This window comes from Mixophyes fleayi, chromosome 6, assembly GCF_038048845.1.
Source record: "Mixophyes fleayi isolate aMixFle1 chromosome 6, aMixFle1.hap1, whole genome shotgun sequence".
Lineage (NCBI taxonomy): Eukaryota > Metazoa > Chordata > Amphibia > Anura > Limnodynastidae > Mixophyes > Mixophyes fleayi.
The window spans coordinates 128,010,200-128,037,804 of NC_134407.1; the positions used below are offsets into that span (position 1 = coordinate 128,010,200).

Sequence of the window (27,605 nt, forward strand, 5' to 3'; positions counted from 1 at the left end):
ATACTATCCCCCCGCCCTACCTCTCCCGCTCCTCCCCACCCTCCCCCGCACACTGCCTATCTTGCTAACCTCATCCCCATCTCCCCCCTCTCCTCTCCCCCTTTCTCATGTGCCCTCTGGAATGCTTGATCAGTCCGTAACAAACTGACTGCTATCCACGACCTCTTTTTATCCAACTCCCTTAACCTTCTTGCCATTACTGAAACCTGGCTCTCCGATTCTGACACCACCTCCCCGCTGCCCTCTCCTATGGTGGCCTCTCCTTCACCCACTCCGCCAGACCTGGTGCCCGCCCAGGCGGGGAGTGGGCTTCCTCCTATCCTCCACCTGTACTTTTCGTGTCATTCCCCCTGAACCCTCCCTCTCCTTTGAAGCCCACTCCATCCGCCTCTTCTACCCCACCCATCTCCGTGTCACTGTCATCTACCGCCCCCCTGGCCCCACCTCTCTCTTCCTTGACAGTTTTGATGCCTGACTTCCTCACCACCTCTCCTCCAACCTCCCCTCCATCATCCTCGGCGACTTTAACTTCCCCATGGACAATCCCACCGACCCTGCTTCCAGCAAATTACTCACCCTTTCTTCCTCCCTTGGTCTTACCCAATGGACCTCCTCCTCTACCCACTGCCTTGGTCACTCCCTTGATCTGGTCTTCTCCTACCTATGTAGTCTCTCCGACTTCTCCATCTCTCCTTTTCCTCTATCGATCACCATCTCCTCACCATCTCCTCTCCTTCTCTCTCTCCTGCTCCCCTCCCCATGCCCAAACCTACTCTGTCCAGACGCAACCTCGACGCCCTTAACCCGGCATCTCTGTCCTCCTCTCTCGATACCCTCCTTTCTCCCCTTTCCTCCCTGGCCTGCCCCAACCAGGCGGTCTCCCTCTACAATCACACCCTCACCTCAGCTCTGGACGCGGTCGCCCCTGCCCACTCCGTCCACCCTCGCTGCTCCAAACCCCAACCCTGGCACTCCAAATTTACCCGCTTCCTCCAAAAATTCTCCCGTACCGCTGAACGCCACTGGAGAAAATCCCGCACCCTGGCTGACTTCCTCCACTTTAAATTCATCCTTGCATCCTACAGCACTGCCCTCTCACTCGCTAAACAATCTTTCTTTAAGTCCCTCATCTCTTCCCAATACTCTAACCCCCGCCGTCTCTTCGCCACCTTCAGCACTCTCCTGGCCCCACCCCCTCCTCCCTGACCGCCTCTGACTTAGCCTCCTTTTTCTCCTCTAAAATTGAGGCCCTCCGACTTGAAATCTCCTCCTCCACTCTCTCACCCCCCCCCCCACTTTTCCGTCCTCCCCCCTAGCCAGCTTCCCCTCCACTCTTTCCGCCCCACCACAGGCGAGGAAGTCCACTCTCTCATTTCATCCTCCCCCCCTCTACCTGTCCCCTGGATCCCATCCCCTCCCACCTTCTTCGCTCCCTTTCCCCCACCACCTGCTCCCACCTCGCTCACCTCTTTAATCTTTCCCTCTCCATCGGCATCTTCCCCTCCTCCTTCAAACATGCTCTCATATCCCCCATTCTAAAGAAACCTAATCTTGACCCCACTTCTCCCTCTAACTATCACCCCATATCTCTTCTCCCCTTTGCCTCCAAAATTCTCGAGAGGCTCGTCTGCAGCCGTCTCTTCCTCCTACCTTTCTGAACACTCCCTCCTTGATCCTCTCCAGTCTGGTTTCCGCCCCCTTCACTCCACTGAAACTGCCCTGGCTAAAGTCACCAATGATCTCCTCTCTGCTAAAGCCAGGGGCCACTTCTCCCTTCTTATCCTCCTTGATCTCTCAGCCACCTTCGACACCGTTGACCACCCCCTCCTCCTCACACCCTCCAGTCCTTTGGCCTCTCCGGCCCTGTCCTGTCCTGGTTCACCTCTTACCTTTCTGACCGTTCCTTGTCCGTCACCACCTCTGGGTCTCTCTCCCCCATCCACCCTTCCAGTCGGGGTCCCTCAGGGCTCTGTTTTATGACCCTTACTCTTCTTTCTATACACCTCTTCCCTGGGTGAACTCATCAGCTCCTACGGCCTCAATTACCACCTCTACGCTGATGACACTCAACTTTACCTCTCCTCTCCTTATCTCTCTCCCTCTCTCCTCTCTAGGGTGTCCGCCTGCCTCTCTGCCATCTCCTCTTGGATGTTCTCTCGATTCCTCAAACTTAACCTCGCCAAAACTGAACTAATAGTCTTTCCTCCTCCTCACACCTCGCCCCCTTCTGACCTCTCTATCACTGTCGACAACACCTCTATCTCCCCTGTTCCCCAACTTCGCTGCTTCTGTGTCATCCTCGACTCCTCTCTCTCCTTTGACTCCCACATTCTCTCTCTTGCTAAATCCTGCCGCTTCCAGCTGAGCAACATCACTCGCATCCGGCCCTTCCTCTCCCAAGATGCCACCAAATGTCTTATTCACTCTCTGATCATCTCCCGCTTGGACTACTGCAACCTCCTCCTTACTGGCCTCCCCCACTCTCATCTCGCTCCCCTTCGATCTGTACTTAACGCAAAAATTAATAATAATAATAATAATAATCAATCTGAGTGTTTGCAGAGATAGGATTGTGACACAACAAAATGAAAGTCAAAGCTGGGAGGAGTCAACAGTTGTACAGGAACCTGGCTCTCTCCCTGTAAGATTATTCACACTCTGTGGAGCCCCCCTGCATTCCCTAAAATCCTAGCATCTCCAAACTCCCTTTGTTTGTAATGAATCATGTTATGTAACATTTACCCCAGTCATTATCCAATTAATTTGCCAAAATTCTCGCCTTAAACACTGTAGCTTATAGGAAAGATTGTTCAGACCAGCAATTGGCAGCAGGCATCCCCCTAGGGCTGAATGCGGGCCCCAGCTCCTTCCTACATTGTTGTTAAATTTGTTTGTTATAGCTTGGAACACGTTCTTTAAAATGCCTGCTGATGTTATTACAGATAGGTGTCTCTTTCTTTAATTAAATGTATTGTTTTATCTTATTACTGAGATAAAGGGTAATGTGCGTCCCGTTTGATGGTTAGTGGGCCTAAATTGCCACAAGCTTAGACATCACAATGCAGGAGCAGAACTTGGCAGCTGCAGTTTGTGTTGCTAGGTAACGGGGACTGGGGGCAAGGTCTGTAGTTAAAGTAACAGGAAATACTTAATTCCTGGAGGGCTGCCCTGACCCAGTAGAGATGGTGATTGTGGCTGTAGCATTGTGGGTGCAGGGTGGGCTCAAAAGTCAAGAGCCCCCCGACTCATGGGCTCACATGCACTGCACACCCTGCACAACTAATGCTAGGTACACACTGGCCTGATGCTTGTACGAAAAACCTCCAGTCAGTCAACATCCGACTGTTTGGTCATAGATCGTGTGAGTGTGTGTAGTGACAAGATGATCTAAGGTCGTCTCAAAGTGCCGATCATCGCTTCATTTGGTTGGTTGAACTGTTTAATATTTTCTGACCAATCACCGACCGATCGTGTAATGTGTATGCACTCATGCTCACGATCTCCATAGCCACCATTTCAGTCGATGCTAGTGATGAATGTCCCGGTGAAAAAATATAGAGAATGCTGTAGAAGGAATAATTAATTTGTGCATTCTGAGACAGAATGTATCGTTTCAGAGTCACAGAAGCTAACGAAATTCGTTAGGACATGTAGATAGCTATAACAAGGCGTTTTAATCAGTGTAACAATGTGACAAGGATGAATGAATATTGTGCTGTCATTCTCCGAAGACTAGAGGTCCAGATGAAGGACCAGGTGAAGAGCACAGATCTGAAGGTAAATTGTGTCAGTGTGTATGCATGAATCACCAGACTGATCGGACCTTCAGTTGTAGGTACAATCATTTAAGATAAAAGGACAGTCGGATAATTCTTCAGTGTGTACCTAGCCTAACTGAACTATTTATCCCAAGCTTTAACCCTAGACCTAACATTACCCAAGTCAAAAATCTAACCTGGACTCAAGTTCGAAGTCCAAACCATGGTCTCATACTGCTTCACTAAATTCTAACAAGGTAAGAAACCACAGTACCAGTGGAAATAGAAAAAAAACAATATATTTTAATACATATCCTAAATTTGTTTGTGGTGGTAATTGTTAGATATTATTGGTGAAAAAGCTAATTAATGTTTCCAACACATTAATTACATTGGTCTCATTCTGTTTGCAATTGCATAAGAATGTTTTTGGTATTAGTTATGTAGCGTTCGCACATTGCGAACGCTAGTTCTAGATAATATCACTTTTCATGCACCAAATAGCAAGTCCAGAGATGTCATAAGAGAACTTGTTTATACAGGGACAGGAGCTTGAGGAAGGACCCCTGGCTATCTCAAATAACAATGACCAGAAGAATCAACCAATGGCAGATCGAGGTCTTGAGAGGCCATGACCGATCGACCTATGAATGTGGACCTGATGCCACTGTTTTTTTTTTTTTACAAATGTACAGTATTTACATTGTTCACCGCTGGCTTTGGAAACCAGATCGTTCTGAAAGAACCTTGTGTTAGTGCGAACAGCGCAAGCATATGTATGTCAAACTTTGTCTTGTAATACTTTGCAAATAAAACCTATGTGCTTTGGGGGGGCGTGGCCTGGCAGCCATCGTGAACGGCAGCACCTGGCAAGAGCTCCGTCTTGGCCCACTGGATATCAACCACACAACCCCTTCACCTAACCACCTTACCTGCAAGAGGGGACTCCAGAACCCCCCTGGACAGCGGTGACCCGTTTGGAGCGCGGATCTGCCAACGGTGACGGCACCGCTGGCCTTATCATTCGCGGCCAGAGCTCTCTCACAGCCGCCCGCCGCACTGTAGTGTTCCTGGCCCCTGCCTGCTAAACGGCGTCTCCGCGGGTAGTACTGTCCTCCTAGAGGACTGAACAACACCACCAGCGGTTAGCATATATCCCGGTCAGGGTCTCACCTGTCTGGCTGGCAGCAAACGGCCCAGAACTGCCGGGGTGTCGGGCGGTGCCCCCCTCGTGGGGATAGATCAGCGGGCGCGACAGCCTGTCATCCTGCGTGCAGGCTTGTGCAGAGGAGAGGCTGTGAGTGGGGGAGGCGGCGCCGCCGGGAACTTCATCGTTTGTTAATGGTCTGGATCCCAAAAAGCTACACCAGCTCCTTCATGCAGGCACTCAACCACCCGCTGCAACAGAATACAGAACCCGCTGCTGATCCCACCCTGGTCCCGCTGACGTCGTGAGGTACCAAATAAGATATAAATTATATGTCTGTCTGAGATCCCTGGCTGAGAAAAGTTAATTCGCTACAATTAGCAGGGCTGTAATACAGAACTCTTACAGAAAGAAATAATTACCTGCTAAATAACAGGCCTTATCCAGTGGAGGCATTTCTCTTCAGTTTTTGTCTGCAACAGAGCTGGATTGAGTCTTCCTAGTTTAACAATACTGACATCTGGTGGCAGATCCTTGTTACTACAATACCCAATCTAAGTTTACAAAGCCCACAAAGATATAAATTCTATAAGTTGTTCAAGGGAAGTTCTGGACACAATGTAATATTACTTAAAACAGACCACGAACCGCGTCCCGCGGGATGGCTGCCTAGACAAATCATGAGGAGAGATAGATAGCGGCAGTCTTATCTCAACATTATGTACTATCTGCAATGATTATTATATTTTGAACAACAGGTTGCTAAACATACTTGGGATCGTCTTGATGGGCAAAGACCGTAAAAACTCAGCTAAGAAAAATCAAAGAAAACCCCAAGAGACCCCTCAGCGTTCTGATCTTCGCTCATACTTAAAAACCCCTGTAGACACAGAACCAAAAATGGCATCCCCCCCCGTTGCCTCAGGATCCACATCACCAGGCCTACGCCAGGATGAAACACGACATCAGAAGGGGACTGTGATAACAGAGCAAACCGATTTATCACAAGTGCTACAAATGCTTAAGTCTCTCCCAACTAAGCAAGAGCTGCCTTCAAAAAAAGATTTTGAAGCGCTAGAAGCAAAATTACAAGAGATTGTCCATCAAGAAGTGGTCACACTGCAAGCAGATATCGCACACCTCGGACATCGATTGGTAGCCCTGGAGGAACACAAAGATAAAGGGGATGAACGTGTTACAGCTCTAGAAAAGACAGTGGCGGAACAGGCGAAGGCCCTGCAGGGATTCCAGCAAAAGATGGATGATTTAGATAATCGGGGTCGCCGTAATAACCTACGGATACGGGGCTTGCCGGAAGATATCCCCCCACAGGGACTGATTGATGCTTTGACAAAAATCTTTAACGAGGTCCTAGAGTTACCGTCAGACAATATAATAGTATTTGACAGGGCACATAGAGCATTACGCCCTAGGGGGGCTCCAACGGAAAGACCTAGAGATGTTATATGCCGTCTCCACTATTACACACAGAAAGATGATATCGTCCGCAAGATAAGGGGTCTCCAAGGATTGGAATTCAACGGTCAGGAAATACACATATTCCAAGACCTATCCTGGCAGACCTTACAATTTCGGAGACTGCTTAAACCCCTTACAGAGGAACTCCGGAACAAAGCGATTAGGTACAGATGGGGCTTCCCGCTCCAGCTGCAAGTTACACATGAGGGGAAATCGGCAGTTCTCAGGATTCCACCAGACTTGCCAGACTTCTGTGCCACTTTGAACATTCCTCTAATCACTCTGGCGGAATGGCAGGAGTCACATCAACGTTTGTATCCGGTAATGGAGCCTCAACACGATGATAGGTTCCATTTTCCAAACAGATCTAAACGGTCACCCCAAAAGCGACTGAACCAGCAGACACAAGGGAACACTTGAAAGCGCACAACTGGGTGCGATCATTCACGCCTTAGAAGAGAACCTCTTATAAGACCCAATCAGGGATCTGCTTCTGTGAACAACTTCCCCTGGGCGAGAGTATTCCTTTCTTCCTTCGTTTGCTTCCTTCATTTCCTTCATCTCTGGTGTACTGTCCACAAACGCTAGTGTCCATTATGGACATGTTTAGCCCATCAATACTTTTCTAAAGTTTTCTAAAGCTTTCCAAGGTTACAGTTTATAATGTTTTCTAATAATATAATGTTAAATTATTTTTGACTAACCGTGCGTTAATACATAGCTGTTTGTTCTTTTTACAAAAGTTGAATATGTTAGTACATATACGTAACAGAGTTCCTACGCCTCTCTGGAAGATAGGGGCCTGGGCGGAGAATACCCGGGCCACTGCGGAAGGTGAGGTGTGGGACATATACATATACTTGTTTGACTGTCGCTGTTTATTGCCCTCCTCAGGGCCCCAAGACCGAGTGCTTTATTTCGGACCATGTTTGGACCACGGTCCTATATGGTTTTCCGGAACGGTCTTATAAATCTGCCAATGATTCATAGTTCGTTATTGACACAGATATTTCAGTTTAAGCATTTATGGCTCCCTAACCCTCTCTCCCCCCCCTTCATCCCTACTTTCTTCAACCCTCCCCAACTACAATACACTTATGGGTTCATACACCTTTTCTCCCTGTGGCGGCACACATGTAAATACCTAGAATTACTTGGTAAGGGTGGGTAGACTCAAATGCGTTACCCTTAATGTTAAGGGTCTAAATGTCCCCGAAAAGCAGTCCCGTCTATTGCGCGACCTGTTGGCTGAGAAAATTGATGTAGCCCTACTACAGGAAACTCATTTCAAACAAGGCTTCGCTCCCAGACTGAACAGCCACCAATTCCCACATGTCTTTACGAGTAATAATACGGATAATAAGTCCTTGGGAGTGGCAATCCTTATGTCCAAACGCTTGCCGGTTAAGGATATAGACACACATATATTACAGGAAGGCAGAGGTTTGGCGGTGACATGCATGATATCCTCCCAAATGTATACCTTTGTTAATATTTATGGTCCGAACTCTAACCAACCTGTATTTCTAGAAAAGCTTCTGGACAAGGTGGAAACGATAAAGAAGGGCATCACCATAATAGGCGGAGATTTCAACTGGGTTCTACATCCCCCGATGGACTCTTCTTCGGGATCCGCTAGGTTGGCCGGTAAGCTATATCGAAGGGTGAGACGTACTATGCACGAACACCAGCTGGTTGACGCGTGGCACCTTAAACACCCCACAGGACGTGACTACACATTTTTCTCACACCCACACAATACATATTCGAGACTGGACTATTTCTTTCTTACACATAACCATTTGCCCCTGATCTCAAAGGTAGCTATAGGACAGATCACATGGTCAGATCACGCACCGGTGTACATGACACTCTTAATTTCTAAGACAGTTACTAGACCTTTCACGTGGAGGCTAAACGAGCTTCTAATTCAAGAAGCATATAGCAAGACAGTGTTAGAAGAAGCCATCACGGATTATGTCCAGATCAACGACACCCCCAACATTTCGAAGATATCGCTATGGGAAGCCCATAAATGTGTTATACGGGGCAAGCTTATTCAAATGGGTGCGGTTAGAAAGCGAGAAAAAATAGCCCATAGGGACTCGCTCTTAGAAAAAATAAAGGCACTTGAAACACGGCATAAATCAGATCTGGATCCCTCTGTAATGATAGAATTAACAGAAACCAGGAAGGCTTTAAATCAACTAATGTCAGACAAAATTAAATATGACCTCCGTAGATGTCAGAACCAGTTCTATCAGTGGGGAGACAAGCCAGGGAAACTTCTGGCTCGTGCTCTGCGCAAGCAGAGAGCACAACTTTATATCCCTCAAATTAAGACAGACGCAGGGTCCACACTAGTTCATACTTCTGATATAGCTGAGGCATTCCGGGACTACTATAACAAGCTTTATAATTTGTTTGACGCACCTAACACAGCTGGCCACCAGACCAAACAGGCCCGCATAGCGGAATACCTTGAACGCATAGATTTTCCCACGTTAGATGAGGACTCTGTACAACTATTAGAAGAACCCTTCACGATTGAGGAATTGGAGGAGGCGATTAAGACGACGCCATCAGGGAAAAGTCCGGGGCCGGACGGTTTTACCGTGCTTTACTACAAAACCTTCAAAACACAGTTAGCTCCCCTCTTGCTACAGGCCTTTAACTCTGTCTCTGCCCAGAAACACTTTTCCCCCCAAACACTAGCTGCCCAGATTACTGTGTTGCCAAAAGAAGGGAAGGATCCAGCCTCATGTGCTAGTTATAGGCCCATCTCTCTACTTAATGGGGATATTAAATTGTACGCTAAACTGATTGCAAACAGATTAAAACCATATTTGACCCAAATTATACACTCCGATCAGGTGGGGTTTTTTTCCGGGGAGGGAGGCGAGGGACAATACCACTAAGATAATCAATTTGGTACAATATGCACACACCGCCAATATCCCCACGGTTTTACTATCCACCGACGCCGAAAAGGCTTTTGATAGAGTGGACTGGGAGTTTATGAGGGGAGTACTAAGACATCTGGGTTTAGGCCCTCTGAGTATGGCCAGAATTGAGGCCTTATATACACAACCAACGGCAAGGGTCAGGGTTAACGGGGAATTATCAGAACCCATTGTGATATCCAACGGCACCAGACAGGGATGCCCCTTGTCTCCGTTGATTTTTATCCTATGCATGGAGGCATTGGCTCGATCCATTCGGGCAAACCCTGATATATCTGGTCTACAGTTGGAAGATAAAAGCTTTAAATTGGCACTTTTCGCGGATGACCTCCTGGCAATCCTCACTAACCCTGTAGTTTCAATTCCAAATCTAGTGTCAGAATTCCAGAAATTTGGCGAGTTGTCTGGCTTTAAAATTAACTACTCAAAATCGGTAGCACTCAACATATCTACGCCCGGGGCAGTAGTTGAAGGCCTGAAGCCAGCATTCTCATTCACATGGCATCCCTCACGACTTAAATATCTGGGGGTGTTTATTAACAAGGACAACACAAAGATTTTTGAAGACAACTTTATTCCCCTCACTAATACAATTGGTAGGGACCTGAAAAACTGGTGCCCAAAAGGCTTTTCCTTGATAGGCAGAGTCAACGTGGTCAAGATGAATGTATTACCACGGATCCTCTACTTGCTCCAGACACTCCCCATTCACCTCCCCACCTCTTGGTTTAAGACGCTTCATAAGGCAGTTAGGGATTTTGTATGGAATGGGAGACGGCCACGTTTCAAGCACGAAATCCTATATATGCGGAAACACGCGGGGGGGCTACAACTCCCCAACTTTGCATTATACTATGACGCGACCATACTAAATAGGGTGGTGGACTGGACAAGGCAGAGACTAGACAAGCAGTGGGTTTGGATAGAGAGTTACGTTGTAGGCCAGGCACTTAAGTTCTCAACATGGCTACATACATTCCCCAAAATCATTCACCCGACCGTTTCACCAACCCTGACTAGATGGGCCAAATTACGGGCGATCCCTCATATTTCATCACGACATTCGCCTTTGACTCTGATATTTAACAATCCAGAATTTCCCCCAGGACTTACAAGACAGACATTTAGATGTTGGATTGGGGCAGGACTCCGCAGGGCGAGCCAGCTGGTGGACGTGTCTGGGGTCTTACCCTTTACCATTCTCCAAGCCAAATGGGAACTACCAAATACGGAGATTTGGCGATATATACAGCTCCGCCATTTCCTGGGATCTTCAGAGGTTAGGAAGTCGGTGGGGCGGCCACTTACCCAGTTTGAATCTTTATGTACGACTGCAGTATACCCTAGACACACTTTGTCTCTCATCTACAGTATCCTCATCGAACATGCTTATAATAAGCAACCCACCTTCATCCGAGAATAGGAGAAGAAGCTGGCCTGTTCGATACCTGAACAAGATTGGAAAAATATCCTCTTACGTACCCAATCAAGCTCGGTCAGTGTGCGGGTGGTGGAGACACAATATAAGATTTTGTCTAGGTGGTATAGATGCCCCAACTTGCTGGCTAAGATGGTTCCTGGGGCGTCAAACATTTGTTGGCGTTGTATGTCAGCACCAGGTACCCCGTTGCATATATGGTGGGAATGCACAGCTCTCAGAACTTTCTGGGATGCAGTCCTTTCAATTTCTAAGGAAATAATGGGCTTTGATCCACCTAACTGCCCCAAATACTGGTTATTGAATCATAATAAATTGTCCATCTCTAAATATAAAAAATCTACAATCAAAAATCTTAGCAATGCGGCAAAGGCCGTGATCCCGGTACATTGGAGAACTCAGAATATACCCACCGTCAAAGAGTGGTTTGCACGTTTAGAGACATATAGAACGATGGATGACATACTCTATTCATCAAGGGACAAATATAGGGAGTACTACCATATATGGTTCAAGTGGCTTGAATTTAAGGATTCATCATTGTACTCTCAATGGAATAAGTGAACCCCCCTCCTCTCTCCCTCTCCCCTCTCTGATCTACCCCCTCTCCCTTGTTTTATCCCCCTTGGACTTTCCCCCATCCTATATGATGTTTTAAGGTGTGCTAAATGGTATTTGGTTTTCTATAACGGTGCATTGGCACATCCTTTTCGCACATTTGTATCTTTATATGCATCATTTATAAATGTCTTTAATGCATCGTTCAATGCAAAACAGATATGTTTGTTAAAGATGTTTAATTCTTTCTTCAATAAAAAAAACAGATTGTATAAAAAAAAAAAAAAAAAACCTATGTGCTTTGGAACTAAAGCAATCGCATCGGAGAATCTATATTGCAAATGATACATACGGACTTAACAATATTCATATACAGCACGCTCCCAACTAATCTTCCTATTATCTTTCTCCTGGTTGGGTCTCCGTACAAAATTTTGTAACAAGCCATCTATGCTAGTGTTGGTGTGACTATAGAGAAAGTGCCTATTAGTGAAGGAAAACAACCTATTCTGTACGTCCGAGTGTAAACTGTCATTATCACGTCTGATATTGTGAGTCTATGAAGTGCTGCAATTTCATATTCCTGTGTGTGTGTAATGAGCCTTTAGAACCCAATTGGAAATGTAAATTAAAATGGAGAGGTATGTAGAGGCTTAGACGCTCACTATGCAAGATCACTGGGTTCAGGATATTTTAAACAACGAAAACAAGATGCAGTTTCGAGTGGGGTCCAGAAAAAGTGTTTATACGAATTCATGGACTATTCCAAACTTTTTCTGGTAGAAAAGCAGTCTGGAGGTTTTTGAACATTTCTCAATCTGAGAAAAGTCAGTTTCTGCATTGAAGACATTTCCTCATGGAGGGGCCGATTCATCAAGGCACATATCTACTGATTGTGAGTATATCGTACGCAAAATCACTCTGCGCATGCCCAGAATCAGCAGAAACATCCATGAATGCAGATCTGTTTCGTGCGCCTGCTAGCGCAAAAGACACTAACTACAGCCACGTCCACATCAAGTTCTGAGCGTCTGAAAGTTACTTGTTTTTCTGCTGTAGCTCTTGTCCCAGCTAAAGGGCTAGACTTAGACCCGATCAGTAGTAATGATCTTCTCTTATGCATGCTATAACAAGCAACTGGAGCAGGGACTGATGTGAGTGAGTTCTCTGTACAGTGCTGCGGAATTAGAAGCGCTATATAAATAAATGATGATGACGAACTATAAAAATGTATTTATGCTCAGTAGACATTAAGAACATTCTGATAAATGTTTCATGAAAAAACAACAAAAAAAACAACACAATTTTATACTGTTTTGACATGAATGCCTTTATTATTATCAGATAACAATAATGCAAGAATTTTTTTTTAATTTTTCTGTGTGTTCAACTGCGAATTTATAATCCACATAAGTATTGGACGCATCCTGCTGCGTTCGGTGTAGTAGAGCACAGCAGACCTGCCCCTGATTTCAAAAGTACAAGCATGAGATCAGTGCCTTGCTGAATTTTGGGGGGCGCAAAATTAAATGCATGCGTATAATACTGAACGCAGGTTGCACTAAGAATGTGTGTGTCACGATTCACAGCAGGGAATATGGTTCCTGCTACTCAGTGAGCAGAGATTGTGTAGATTAGTCACACTAAACAGCAGAGCTGAGATGCTGGAAAGGATGGTAGGTTCTGTGAGCTGATATTCAGGAATAAGCAGAGTTGAGTCAGACATGAAGAAATACAGGAACAGGTAAGAGCTCTGTGAGCTGAGAACTGTAGATTAGACACACTGGTGCAGCTTAGGTGAGGCGCTGGAGAGGATGGTAACTCTGAGTTGATATCCAGAAATGAGTAGCTGAGCTGAGGTGCTGGAAATGGTGGTAACTCTGCGAGTTGATATCCAGGAATGAGCAGGGCTAAGTCAGTCAGTCATGCAGAGATACAGGAACAGGTAAACTGGAGCCAGGGAGCCAAGTCTTCACACAGTCAGGGTTGACAAAGAACAGGCAACTGGGTGTTGGCCCGGGTGCCTTAAATAGTGAGGTGATGACAGGCTGGACAAATGGGAGCAGAGAGTTCTGACAATCCGGAATCAAGATGGCCGCCCTCATCGGACAGACGCGGCGCCCAATGCCGGCGGGGATCCCCTCATTTGACAAGCGAGAGTATCGAGCCACTTGTGTTGGAGTGATATGTGATAATGTGCCTTGATGAATCAGGGCCGGAGTTTGTAAACTCAAAGCAGTGGGAAAACGAAATTTTCTTACATCAATAGATTTACAGTATGTTTATCTGCATATTACCATTGAGAAACCGATTGCGCCATTTTCAGTTTAAAGAAGAGTGAAATTATATAGTTGTGCATATCAGAGTTGCAGCGAGACCTGCCCTCTAAGTCTGAATCTTATCTTTAAAGGCTGAAACGTCAACACAAACACTTTCATTGTGGAAGACGACCAACTCCTCCATTTTATTTTGGTTGTTTTGGTCCCCTAGCTCAGTGATTTACATTTTTAGTTTTCATAGGGATGATTGCATCTCATTAGCAAGACTTGCATAGACAAGTGTAGAGAGCATCTGTTGCTTCATATGTATTGTTATGGGATCATGTTTGAGGGAGAGAAGCGAGCACTGAGTTCCTGGTGTGTCCTGAATGATTCCAAAATAGAAGGGTGGTTGTTCTCCAGAGGCATGGGAAGAGATTTAAATTAGAGAATGGGTGGGGCCAACTTGCTGGCCCTCTGTTTTTCTTGGGCCCATACTGTATAAGGTAAGTCAAAGTACCTCTATACTAACCCAACTGGTAACAGTTGGTAGAAACTAAAAAGGTTGTAGTTAACTGAAGTTTCTATTCCCTCTTGTAGGTAACGTCACTATGTTGCAGTTGTTAAAACTCAGTCTGTGTAGGCCTAACTTTGGAACTTTGAGTCTCTAGAAATGTGAGTGCAGCAATTAGGAAGCTCCTCATTGGCCGCTATAACTAGTGATATGATCATGGATTCGGGCTTGTGCAGCCATCAACAGTATATAAGACACCTACCGGTGTGCTTTTATTTTAGGGGGCTTTTAGTTCTTTCGTACTAAACCTGCAGTACAAACTGACCGGGTCAGTCATTGTGAGTCCAGGTACCCCCTTGGGGTCGGGTAAGCGGTGAGCGAGCTGCTACTTCTAAATGGGGAACCAGTACTTTGCAAGGGAGAGGAGCAATCTCCCCACAGGTACTGCTTGCTAGAAGGTTGTATGGAAGCCTCAAAGCTTACGAGTTGAGGGGCCAAACTCATTTTCATGAGGTAATTTTACCTCATGAACACACATTAAAAAGGGCGCTTGCGTCGGGAAGTAACGCTCTTCCCCTGAGGAGGCCTGGGCTAGGCCCAAATGCATGACAAGAACCTTTTTAAGACCTTAAGTAGCTTGATTTGACTAGAATGCATGAGTATCATGCACGGGTTAACTTGTAATTAATATATATGCTTAATATAGGTTTTTATAACTATCCAACTACCACAAGACACAAAAGGCATAGATATACATAATGCACACTGTACCAGCAATTTGAGAAAAAAAAAAAGGTTGCAGCACACACATGTGTGTGGCAGGGGGGCGGGGGGGGGGGGGGTGTCAGGGTGGCTTTTCCATTTCTGAATTCCACAGCAGCATTCCATTGTAGCAAAAAAATAAGCCTGCGCACGGTATATCCCATATTATAAATGGTAGCAGCTGCGTGGCAATGTAAATGTGTATAATTATATATATATATATATATATATTTCCATTCTGTTTGTATTTTATATGGATGTTTTTATGTGTGCCATTAATTACCAGTGTATTATTTCACATGCTTGCTGTGAGTACCTGTAATTGTGACATGACTTATGTTTCTAAGAAACATGTCTCTAGACAAGATAGAATGTAAGAGGGTGTATGTTTATTGCAGTACAAAAAGTTATGTGATAACACTGTACACATGCTATACAATGTCATGGTGTGCTCTGTATAGATCCAGTCTAAACAAGTATCGCAAGGAGAGTTATGCGGTGTTCAGGTTTACATGTATTTGTGAGGATACGACCGACTGATATTCATTCTACATAACCGCCTCATTGCCTTGTAGATTTTTCAACTATCCATTGCTCCAGTAGAACTTCCACAGAGGTACATTCACTATGCCCCCTTCTACACAAAACTTCCACATACAACAATAAACCCACATCACACATTTACACCATATACCCCCCAGTTCCATACAGCAACACCATTTTATACAGCACTTAACTCACATACACAGCAGTATGTCCTTGTTCTTTACACAAATAACACGACATGAACCCCCTCCCCCCCCCTCCACACACACCCTGCTCTGGAGAAATAAAATTAAAGGGTATAGATCTCACTCTTTTACACTTCTACTCACCCTTCACTCTCCACAGCCAAATATGTAATATCTCATTTATTGCAGGAACAAGTAGAACAAGAGTTAAAACAAATCTAATTATTAACAGTATAATAAAAATAGAATACAGAAAACACACGTTAGTAAACATTTGGCACATACATTGTATTACATTGTTATTGAATGAACAGCATCATTCACATATTTCTCAGATTACACCGGTGCTCAATCAGGAGAAACCATTACAAATTATAATCTATAAATAAGATGTAGCAGCAAGAAGGACATGTATAACCCAGGACAAAACTTAATAGAAAAACAACCTTTATAGTCCCAGGGCCACAATCATGCCAGCAGTGACAGTAACCCTTTACAAAGACTGTGCTCCCTTTATATACCACCATCACTAGCAGCCACAGTGCATTCCAATGTATTCCATCCATCACATGACACCTACTTTGCAAACCGGCATCACTGCAACACAATTGGTGGCATGGAGTTAGTGAGAAGGAGCACAGTACATATATTTCTACACTGCTCACTGGAACATCCATTGCCAGGAGACTATTTATTTAGGATGATTTATTGTACAGACTGTTATAGGTATTCATGTAAAACTAAATATAAATGCAACCATGGTTAGAGTAGTAAAATAATCCTTCCATCTATACTCCTGATTTGATGTACAAGTTTGTTTACACAGAATGATCAGGAGCAACAACATAATTTATCCTTTCTTGGTGTTACATCAGAGTAAACAGACCACTAGAGAAATGCTTTCCTTTTTACACCAGGCCCATCAGCGAGTTAGGCCTCCTGTTGTGGAGACAGATTGCCAATGTCTGTTTGTGGCACGATGGTGATGAAGTTGTAGTTTAGAGAGACCCGGAGGACGCCTGAACATTACATTGTTGGTGAACAGAAGGCACAAGATCAGGTGAAAGATCACATTTACCAGCTCTATGTAAAAATAAGAAAACACTCTGAAAGATTAGGTACAAAAATACCCGATTTTAAAAATGTTTTTTTTTTGCAACAAAAATAACCAATTTCCAAAACTGTGTACAGACACTCCAATGGCTTTGAATAGTGACTGGGAGGAAGAGTATTTCTTGGCAATGACTGGTTTGATTAATGGAAGACTAGAAGATTAGATTTACGTGAACATTTTAGAAATACAGGTGAAACGTCCAGACAGCTAGATTGATAATGAGCGCTTCCTGTGCTCTTACAGAACAAGGCGCTATGTGCTGATAGACTTTTCTGGGTGACCTGTGAGCTCCAGGAGCAAACGCCACCACACTTCCTGTGATTCCAGCATACACACCTAGTGTACAATGCTTTATATCCACTTAAGCATGTCTGTGAGTCAGTGGGATGTATGTACAAAATATACATACATAAAAGTCTACATACAATAATAAATTGATAATTGCCAGTGATTCTTCAGTGACAGGAAATTGTTCAGTCACAGATGGCTATTATGGGAGGTTGTGTGCAAATCGCAGAACAAGAGGTTGTGCAAACTATGGCAGGGAGAAACTACACAGCGTGTAAAGTCTTTCTTGGTCACATCTTTACCCGCTGTTCCTGGCACTTCCTCCTCTGGAGACATCGTGGACACGGCCTGCTCGCTATCTTGCATGGTCTATGGAAGACGGCTTTACAATCACCACATCTAAAACAGAGAAGTACAAACATCTAGTAAAGGAGGATACTAAGTCACAGATTCTGTTTAGTCAGTCTCAATGATGAGATATTACTCAGCACAGGAAATGGGTGTTTGGGAACCAGAAAAAAAGACTGTTTTCTGGGTAGCTGAATCATGATTTTAACCCCTTCATTACCACTACACAGAATGATAGCGCATCTGAATATATTATATTTTGTGTGCTTTAAATTGGCAATAATAGGTTTCAAAACAAAAATTGGATTTTTATACTATTGTAAAATCTGTTTCTCTTAGTCCATTGGGGGGCACTGAGGACATTGGGTTATAGAGTAGGGACAGGGCGGGCGCACTGGCACTTTAAACTTCTGTTTAACCAAGCCCTAGCTCCTCCCCCTCTATACTCCACTTCCTGTCTCAGCCTCCGTTTATGTTTAACCAAGCCCACAGAAAGGGGAGAGAGAGAAAACAGGAAAAGAGAATAAAATTAACAAACAACAACATTCTCTTAACAAGACACCATGTCAAACAGAAGGAGAAACTAGATCATTAAGGGTGGGCCCCCGGTGTCCCCCAATGGACTAAGAGAAACCGATTTTATGTAAATATAAAAATCCAATTTTCTCTGTCATCCTTTGGGGGACATCCCAAAGCTGCCTCACGGGAGGAAACGCTCAGAAGAAACGACACAAAGCACCTTTCTTCTAAAACTTGCATCCTTGGATGCAAACACATTAAACTTGTAAAATTGAATTAATGTGTGTACAGACGACCACGTGGCCTTCTTATACAGCTGTTCCCTGGAGGCACCATGGCGGACCATCCAGGAAGCACTTACAGACCTTGTAGAGTGCCCGCTCAGATTATCTAGGATAGGCTCCCCAGCCTTACTATAAGCTTGACGGATAACAGCCGTAATCCACCTATCAAAAGTGACTTTAGAGCCTAGCTAGCCTCTGTTGTGAGCATGATAGAGAATCAAAATATCCTCAGTCTTGCGCACCTTTTGAGACTTATTTACCAAAATTTGCAAGGCTCGGACAACATTCGAGATAACAAATAGAATAATTGTTAACCGAAGACATAAAATCAGGGCTGGAATGAAAATGTCCTGATTTAGATGAAATCTAGACACAACCCTATGAAGAAAAGAGGGCTTGGTTCGCAAAACTGCCCTGTTTTTATGCAAAACAAGAAGAGGAGACTTGCAAGATAAAGCAACAAGCTCTGAAAACTCTGCATGCCGTAGAAATGGTCAAAACCGTTTTCCAGGTTACAAATTTAAATTCCACTGTATCCAAAGGTTCAAAAGGAGGATGCTGTAAAGCATTCAACACCAAATTCCATGGAGCTACCGAAGGAACATATAGAGGATGTACACGGAGTACGTCCTGAAAGAAAGTGAGCTCATCAGGTATGACAGCAAGTCTTGTTTGAAAGAAGACCGAAAGACACAAATCTGCATCCAACCTGTCCTGCAAGAACCTAAATAACCTGGCCAAGCGAAAAGAAGAAGTAGGATAGACTCCTTTTCAAAACAGCCAATATATGTTTTTTAAACTTGATGATAGACTGTTGCAGAAGCTGGTTTCCGAGGCCAAAGCAAGATTTGCACCACACGTTCGGAAAACCCCTTAGCTCTCCGAATCACGCCGTTAAAGCCAGACATTGTAAACTTAAATGACAAAGGGACCTGAAAGCGGAACCACCAAGGGGCAGCCATGGGATCTCTTGCGCGGGAGCAGAAGAGAGGGGGACTTTGTGGTTGAACCATAATGCCATCCTTTAGACATCCGCCCACTGACGAAACACCTCTGGATTGAGGAACAATTGCCACATGGCCAAAAGACTCTTGGAGCCACACTGATGATTGAGGTATGCCACCAACGTGGCATTGTGTGACTGAATCTTCACTGGCCTTGCCTGCAGCAAGTGTTGCGCGCTTATAAGAACATGAAACACTGCTCGCAGGTTCAAGACATTGATTGGAAGCTTGGATTATCTTTGAGTACAAAGACACTGAAACCGTGCGTGTAGACAGACGGTCCCCCACCCTTGAAGGCTGGCATCCTTCGTGATAAAGTTCAATTCTAAATTGAGAATTTGTGTCCCCATGCGATATTCTGTTTGTGTAACCACCAAAGAAGCGACTGACTCGTTTGCGAAGACAGGCGGAATACCTGGCCTGCTAGATTCAGATGGGATTTGTTTAATTGCGACAGAAGTTTAAACTGGAACTGCTGTGCCTGAAACTGAGCAAACTGGACTGGCTGGAAAGTCGATACCATTTTGCCCAAAACTCTCATGGCGAAATGTACCAAAGGCTGCCTTGCCGCCAACAGAGATGTCACCATGTTCTGCAAGGCTACAATCTTGTCCTGGTTGGTAAGAACACCCGTCGTTGTCGGGTGTCGAATAAAAGACCCAAAAGGATCATCCGCTAGGATGGGATCAACTTGAACTTGTTGAAGTTGAGAATCCATAGATTAATACTTGGATATGCGACTGAAGCACCTCTGGAGAGTCTGCCCTTAAGAGAAGATCGTCCAGGTAAGGGATGATTGTAATCCCCTTGGACCTTCGCAAAGCAGCCATGACCGCCATGATCTTGGTGAAGATACGTGGGGTTGTGGCCAGACCAAAGGGAAAAGCCTGAAATTGAAAGTGCTCTGATCAAACCGCAAAAGGGATTGATGAACCTTCCAGATAGGCATCCATGAGAAAAAGTTTGGAATAAAAACCCAAACCTCTTTTGAGAATCTGGCACCGGAATAATCACTAGGGAAGAAAGGAGGGATTGAATTGCTTCCCATAAGGCCAGTCGTTTCTGTGGACAATAGAGAAGCCCTATGGCAAAAAACAGTCTTGTAGGAAGACCGAGCAAATTGATCTTGTATCCCTGGTCCACCACCCCCCGAGCCCAGACATCGGTGGTAGACGGAAACCACCGATCTCTGAACAAGAGAAGACGGGCTTCTACCACTGGCGACAGCGGAGGAGCAAAATGCCCGTTATACAGACTGCTTGTTTGCAGATTATGCTGCTGGACTTTGAGCAGACCAGACCTGGCACCCCCGCTGCAAACCACCCCTGGGGACGGATGAAGAAGATTGGCCTGATGAATATTTACCCCGAAACCTTCCCGAGGACCGAAAGGACCAGAATCTGGTCATTCTTTGTTTGGGAGCATTAACAGGGAGAAACATGCTCTTTCCTCCTGTTGCTAGACCGATAATGGAGTCAAGCTGAGGTCCAAACAAAACACCCCCCAGAAAAAGGTATGGTCTCAAGAGCCTTTTTAGACTCCACATCAGCCTCCCAGGACTTAAGCCAGAGAGTGTGAGGCAGTAATACGTACCCCTATCAGTCCCGCGTCCATAGCTGTCTCTCCTAAATAATCTGTCGCCCTCTGAATTTACTCCACTAATGGAGGCAGTTCAGAGGACAGCCTGCCTGCCAACAAACCTTCAAACAGCTGTTCTGATCTGCGTTCTACAGCTTTGTTAACTCACACGGATGCTAAAGCAGGCCTCAAAGAGGCACCTGCTGCCACAAAAATGGGCTTAAGGATGGTCTGAACCTTACGGTCTGTACCATCATTAAGAGTGGCTGCGTTAGGAAGAGGAAAAGTAGTTACCTTTCCTAACCATGCAACAGCAGCATCTACACGTGGAAGCGTCTCCCATTTAGCAATAACTTCAGGAGGAAAGGGATAACACAACTGCAGTCGCCGAGACACTTGGAACTTCCTATCTGGGGAACCCAAAGCTCCGACAACAAATCTTCTAACTGGGAAGAAGCCGGGAAAGAGAAAAGAGGATTTATGTACTCACGTTAAATCCGTTTCTCTGATTCCGTCTGGGGGACACTGCTTACCATGGGTTGTTGAGGGGAGCTTGGGGAGTTGGCACCTAACTAGTTAACTTTAGTACTGCCGACAGACCCCTCCCCTCTACAATCCCCCTGCCCCCTCTTGTTCAGTTAATTAAAAAGCCCAAGGAGTAAAGGCCAGTCAAACAAGAGCACACAGAAGAAAAGCAGAAGGGAGGGATCGCAGTGTCCCCCAGACGGAATCAGAGAAACGGATTTAACGTGAGTACATAAATCCTCTTTTCTCTTTCATCCAGTCTGGGGGACACTGCTTACCATGGGGACGTTCTAAAGCAGCCCCCTAAGGGTGGGACTACTCTGAAACTCCCGCTCGTAAAGCACTACGAGCGAAATTTGCATCAGTGGATGCAAATACATTAAACTGGTAAAATTTTGTAAATGTATGGACAGAAGACCAGGTGGCTGCCCTGCAAAGCTGGCCTGCAGACCCCCATTTCTTGCTGCCCACGACGCCCCTACCGATCTGGTGGAATAGGCGATTAGTCTCTCCGGCACAGGACGGTTAGCCCTTATGTAAGCCTGTTTAATGGTTGCCGTAATCCATCTTGCAATGGACTGTTTAGAGGCTGGCCAGCCTCTCTTATTGGCATCATAAAGAACAAATAGAGAATCGGTACGTCTAATCAGAGAAGTTCTTTTGACATAAATGCGTAGAGCCCTAACCACTTCTAACTTTTCCATAGATTGCTGATCCGAATGGGAAGTAGATGAAAAGACCGGAACTACAATTTCCTGGTTCAGGTGAAAGGCTGAAACTACTTTAGGAACGAAGGAAGGAAGGGTTCTCAACACCGCTCTGTTGTCGTGGAAAACCAAATATGGTTCCCGGCAAGACAGTGCTCCTAATTCCGATACCCTACGCGCAGATGCAATAGCCAAAAGAAATAGGACCTTCCAGGTCAACCACTTCAAATCTGCGCCAATTAAAGGCTCAAAGGGAGGTCCTTTAAGCATATCCAGCACCAGGTTAAGATCCCATGGTGCTGTAGGCGGAACATAAGGAGGTTGAATATGCAGGACTCCCTGGAGGAAGGTCCTCATATCTGGTAAATCCGCTAGTTTCAGATGAAAAAACACTGAAAGAGCCGATACCTGAACTTCAAGGGAACCTAATCGAAGCCCTGCCTCCAGGCCATTCTGAAGGAAAGCCAACAAGCGAGGGAGACGAAAGGAAGACGAGGGACATGTCCTGTCTTCGCACCATCGGATGTAAGCTCTCCAAATCCGATGATATATGCGAGCTGAAACTGGCTTTCTGGCTCGCATTAAAGTGTCTACTACTCTGGGAGAAAAACCTCTAGCCCTCCAGAGGCTGGCTAAAACAGCCATGCCGTTAAAGTGAGCTGAGGTAAATTCTGGTGACGGAATTCCCTGTCCTTCTGCCATAGAGATTATTTCCGCGTACCAGACTCGGCGCGGCCATGAGGGAGCTATCAGAATTACTGGCAGACCCCCCTGTCTTACTCGTCTGAGTACGCGAGGAAGCATGGGAATCGGAGGAAATAGGTATCCCAACCTGAATTCCCATGACATCGTCATGACGTCCACTGCCACCGCTAAGGGGTCTCTTGCCCTTGCGCAGAACCTGTGAAACTTTCTGTTGTGTCTGGAGGCCATGAGATCTATGTCCGGAAGACCCCACCTCTGAACCAGAGACTGAAAAACTTCCGGATGGAGTGACCACTATCCCGGCATCATCTGGTTTCGACTTAAGTAGTCGGCATCCCAATTTCTTATTCCTGGAATGAAAACTGCGGAGATTGCAGAGACATATTGTTCTGCCCAAACCAAAATTTGAGCTGCAATCTTCATTGCAGCTACACTCTTGGTTCCTCCCTGTCTGTTGATATATGCCACGGCTGTAGCATTGTCGGACTGGACTCTGACCGGTTGGTTCTGGAGGAGGGACTGGGCCCCCCGGAGGGTTAAAAAAATAGCCTTCAATTCCAGCACATTGATAGGTAGGGCTGCTTCCTGAACCGACCAAAGTCCCTGGAGTCGGAGGTGCAGGATTACCGCCCCCCCCAACCTTTTAGGCTGGCGTCCGTCGTGGCTATGATCCATGAGCATGGAGCGAAGGACCTGCCCACCCTCAAGTGATCAAGGACTAGCCACCACTGGAGTGATTCTATCGTCCTTGGGGATAGAGATATTTTCTGGATATCCAAGCGTAGGTGGGAACCCGACCATTTTTTTTAGCAGATCCCACTGAAAACATCGGGAATGAGCTCGCCCGAATGGAAGGGTCTCGAAGGAGGCCACCATCTTTCCCAGCAGCCGCATGCACAAGTACATTGAGGGGCTGGGAGAAGTCAAGACCTGAGTTGTTACACTCTGAATAGAACTGATCTTCTCGACGGGCAGGAATACCCTTTGCTGACTGGTGTCCATAATGAGCCCTAGGAAAACCATGCGATGACACGGGATCATCCGAGATTTCCTTAGGTTTATTAAGTGATGCCTTAAGCCAATCTCAGAGGAAGATTTGATGAGCAGGTCGTCCAAATAAGGAACTACCTGAACTCCCTGTAGGTGAAGACATGCTGCCATAACTGACATGATCTTCGTAAAAACTCTCGGCGCTGTGGAGAGGCCGAATGGGAGGGCCCGGAACGGATAGTGGGAGGATCCCACTGTGAATCTCAGGAGAGATTGGTGGTGGATCCAAATGGGAACGTGGAGGTAAGCGTCCTTTATATCTATGGACGCCAAAAACTGATTCTTTTCTAGGCCGTTTATCACTGACCTCAGGGATTCCATCCGAAACTTGTCCACCCTTAAGTGCACATTGAGGCCCTTTAAGTTTAAGATGGGCCGAAAGGAGCCGTCCGGCTTCTTGACCAGAAACAGGTTTGAATAGAAGCCCTTTCCTTTCTGGTAGTTTGGGACCTTGCTGATAACTTTTTGAGAAAGAAGAGAGGCAACACAATCCTGTATTGCCTGGCGTCTTGATGGATCTCGGGGTAACAGAGTTAAGAAGAAACGATGTGGAGCCGTGCCCAGTAGGTCTATTCTGTACCCCTCTGATATAATGCCCCGAGAATCCAAGGATCTTGAGAGGACGCTGTCCATTGTTCTTGAAACAAAGACAGACGTCCCCCCACTGGCACCCCCTTCAAAGGAACAGGGTGGTCGTCAGGATGCAGGCTTCTCCTGGGTCTTGGAGGTATCACGCCTACCTGCAAACGAGGATCTCCCCCTGGCAGAGGAGCCTCGAGAATTGGGATGCCTGCCTCGAAAGGACTGACTCCTCGGTAAGGAAGTCCCCCGAAAGGGCTGGCGAAAGGAGCTGACCCGAGGGTTACGGCTCCTACTATGGAATACCGGCAAGGAAGTGCTTTTGCCCCCCGTTGCCGGAGAGATCAGGGTATCCAATTCCGGGCTGAACAAACCTGCTACAGAAAAAGGAATGGTTTCCACTGACTTTTTTGATTCCGCATCTCCTTCCCAGGATTTCAGCCATAACGTCCTTCTTGCAGAAATAGATGCAGCCTGAATAGAAGATGAAATAGCTGCAGTGTTCTGGGCCGCCTCATAAAGGTACCCCGATGCCTCCTTTAAATGCAAAGCCAGGGGAAGTAAGTCAGAGTCCTGTAAGGCCTCTGCTAACTGGTCTGCCCATGTTTCCATGGCTCTAGCCACCCAAGCTGAAGCAAAAGTGGGTCTAAAGGAAGAACCCGCAGCTGCAAATATAGATTTCAGCTGAGACTCTACCCTACGGTCATTGACATCCTGCAGAGATGCTGAACCCGGGGTTGGGAGCAAGGTGTGTTTGGCCAATCGGGCAATAGGGATATCGACCTTTGGAATAGTCTCCCAGCGGGCCACATCTTCCTCCTGTAACGGATACAGGAAGGAGAATTTTTAAGGTACAGAGAACCTTTTATCAGGCTGTTTCCAGGCTCCTTCAGCAATATCCTTAAGCTCTACAGAAGGTGGAAAACGGCTAGCCTTTCTTTTGGCCTTCTTAAAGAGACTTCTGTCTCTAGGAATAGGATCCTCCGGTTCTGGGAGGTCCAAAGCTTGTCTTACTGCTAAAACCAAATCATTAATAAATTGGCTTTTAGAACTTTCTTCCTGACTCAAAGGTTGAACCTGGTCAGGATCAGAATTAATTTCCCCTTCTTCCTCTGAAACCTCCTCAGAGTCTGAAAGGACCATAAGGGGATTATCAGACCTAGGACGCTTTCTTTTAGAAGGCGGGATGTTAGGGGATTCAAGTAACTGGTCCAGCTTATCCAAACCCCTTTTAAATGCTGTGGACCATGGCGGTTCTGTGGGAACAGAGGCCTGGTCCGTCTGTAAGGAGGAAGGCCCTGGCATAGAGGCTCCAATAGAACCTGTGGCAGTAGGGAGGCCCAGCTGTGTACTAGGATTATTAGCCACCGAGGTTACAACACTAGACCACAACTGATTGGATTGGCAAACCATCTGAGCTAAAGAAGAAACTGACTGCGATAGGGAGGCCACCCAGGCCGGTTCCTCAGTTGGTGGGGCTGACGTTTGCTGGGTTTGCGCAGATGTGACCTCTGCTTCGCAGGCAGAGCATAGCGCCAACGGGTCCTTCTGGCCATTAGGTAATTTAACATGACATTTAGAACATGTAAAATATTTAGCAATAGGGCCCTTTCCCTTATCTGACATTTCTTAATAAAGGAAGGCACACCAAACACACAGACTAAAAATGTAAAATTTAGCTGAGTAGAGAGAGAGAGAAGTAAACTACAAGTAATCAACTTATCTAGATATAAAAGTTGTACTTGTAAAAATTTTAAACACAATAAAATACATAATCAAGTAGGAGAACTATAAAATAACCCCTACTAGCAAACTTGTACACAGCAGAACAGAATATGTGTTTAAATAAATCAATACTTAGCCCAAATGCCAAATAGGGGAGAAGTCCAGCACTAGTATCCTGGTGTCTGCTCCCTCAGCTCTGATCTCTCTCTTCCCGGGCTTCTCCTTGGCGCCAGAAGACTGGGACAGACCATCTCTCTCGGGAAGGAGGGGGGTGAGCTCTATGTCTTAGCTCCCCCCTCTTCAGTAATACTGTCCCTGCAGCTCCAAATCCGGGAAAAAAAAAACGGGGTTAATGTGGCAGAGTAATGGAGAACTCCAGGGGAGGTCTCCGCAGCGGAAGATACCAGATGCCCTCTCCTATGTATGAGGGGGGATCCTAGTAAAGCCCCCTTCCTCTTCTCCTTAATAACACCGTGATCCGGATCCAAGATGGCCACAGCTGTAATAGATATCCGATAACCGGCGCTCTATGCCTGCAGTGGCAGCGCCGGTTATCGGGGAGACTTCAGGAGTGACAGCGGTCCGGTGAGACCGCTTGTCACTCCTAATTCAGGCACTCGTTCTATCTATCCCTGTCAGTGAGAGCCGCTGGCTCTCATCTGATCAGGGAAGTGCCTGCCGCTGTTCTGCTGTGTGTGTTCTCTATAGCAGAACACACACCAGTGCTGCCACCTAAAAAAAAAAAAAAGTTTTTTTAAAAGAAAATAAATGAAATAAAAGAATATTACCAACAGTACAATAAAACACAGCCCAACTCACGGGCACCTAAAAAAAAACTGAACAAGAGGGGGCAGGGGGATTGTAGAGGGGAGGGGTCTGTCCGCAGTCCTAAAGTTAACTAGTTAGGTGCCAACTTTCCAAGCTCCCCTCCACAACCCATGGTAAGCAGTGTCCCCCAGACTGGATGAAAGAGAAAGTTCTTTTTCAAGCGTACAAAAAATAAGCCTCTGCGGGGTCAGGAACCTCTTCCTCAGGAAAATCAAGTACCTGACGCAGAGCGTGAACTAATTGTTCCACAATCTGACAATCAGAATGAAACTCCTCCACCACCGAAGGTGCCTCCATATCAGAATCCACACCTAATTCACCCTCCTCCTGGGAACCACAGTCAGAATCTGACTCATTTCCCTGAAGGGGTGCCGACACCCTCTTACACTTACGTGAGGAAGACGGTGCGGCAAAATGCAATATCCTTTCTAAAGAGGAAGAAACCGAAACCAACCCCTGTACAGAGGATGCAAGTCCCTGTACCCAAGCTGGTTCTACAGACTCTGCCGGGGTAGAAACAGTCAAATCCTGACTTGGCGAACTAGAACCCATGTCATTCGCTACAGAAGCGGAATCAGAAGATGGTGCGGCCACAGCCTGTGACCGCACCAATTGAGCAAGTTCAGCCATCATATTGGAGAGAGACAGAGCCCAGGCAGGTTCTGCTGTATCACATGGTATGCTCTCTAAGGGCCGGCAGGCTGCGTACCTTAATAACCAGATGGTAACTTAACGTGTCAGAC

At 46.0% G+C, this 27,605-nt stretch overlaps 2 protein-coding genes across 3 annotated transcripts in view; one reads left to right on the plus strand and one right to left on the minus strand.

The window, feature by feature from the left end:
- IFNE (interferon epsilon) overlaps nt 1–27,605 on the plus strand; it is a 122,970-nt gene that overhangs the window by 15,625 nt on the left and 79,740 nt on the right. The window lies entirely within an intron of this gene.
- Nucleotides 15,774–27,605, minus strand: part of PLEKHM1 (pleckstrin homology and RUN domain containing M1) — a 31,253-nt gene continuing 19,421 nt past the window's right edge. The window contains exon 12 of the mRNA XM_075176403.1: nt 15,774–17,409. Within this exon, the coding sequence (XP_075032504.1) occupies nt 17,301–17,409 (109 nt within the window). The 3' untranslated portion in view covers nt 15,774–17,300. The remainder of the gene's footprint in view (nt 17,410–27,605) is intronic.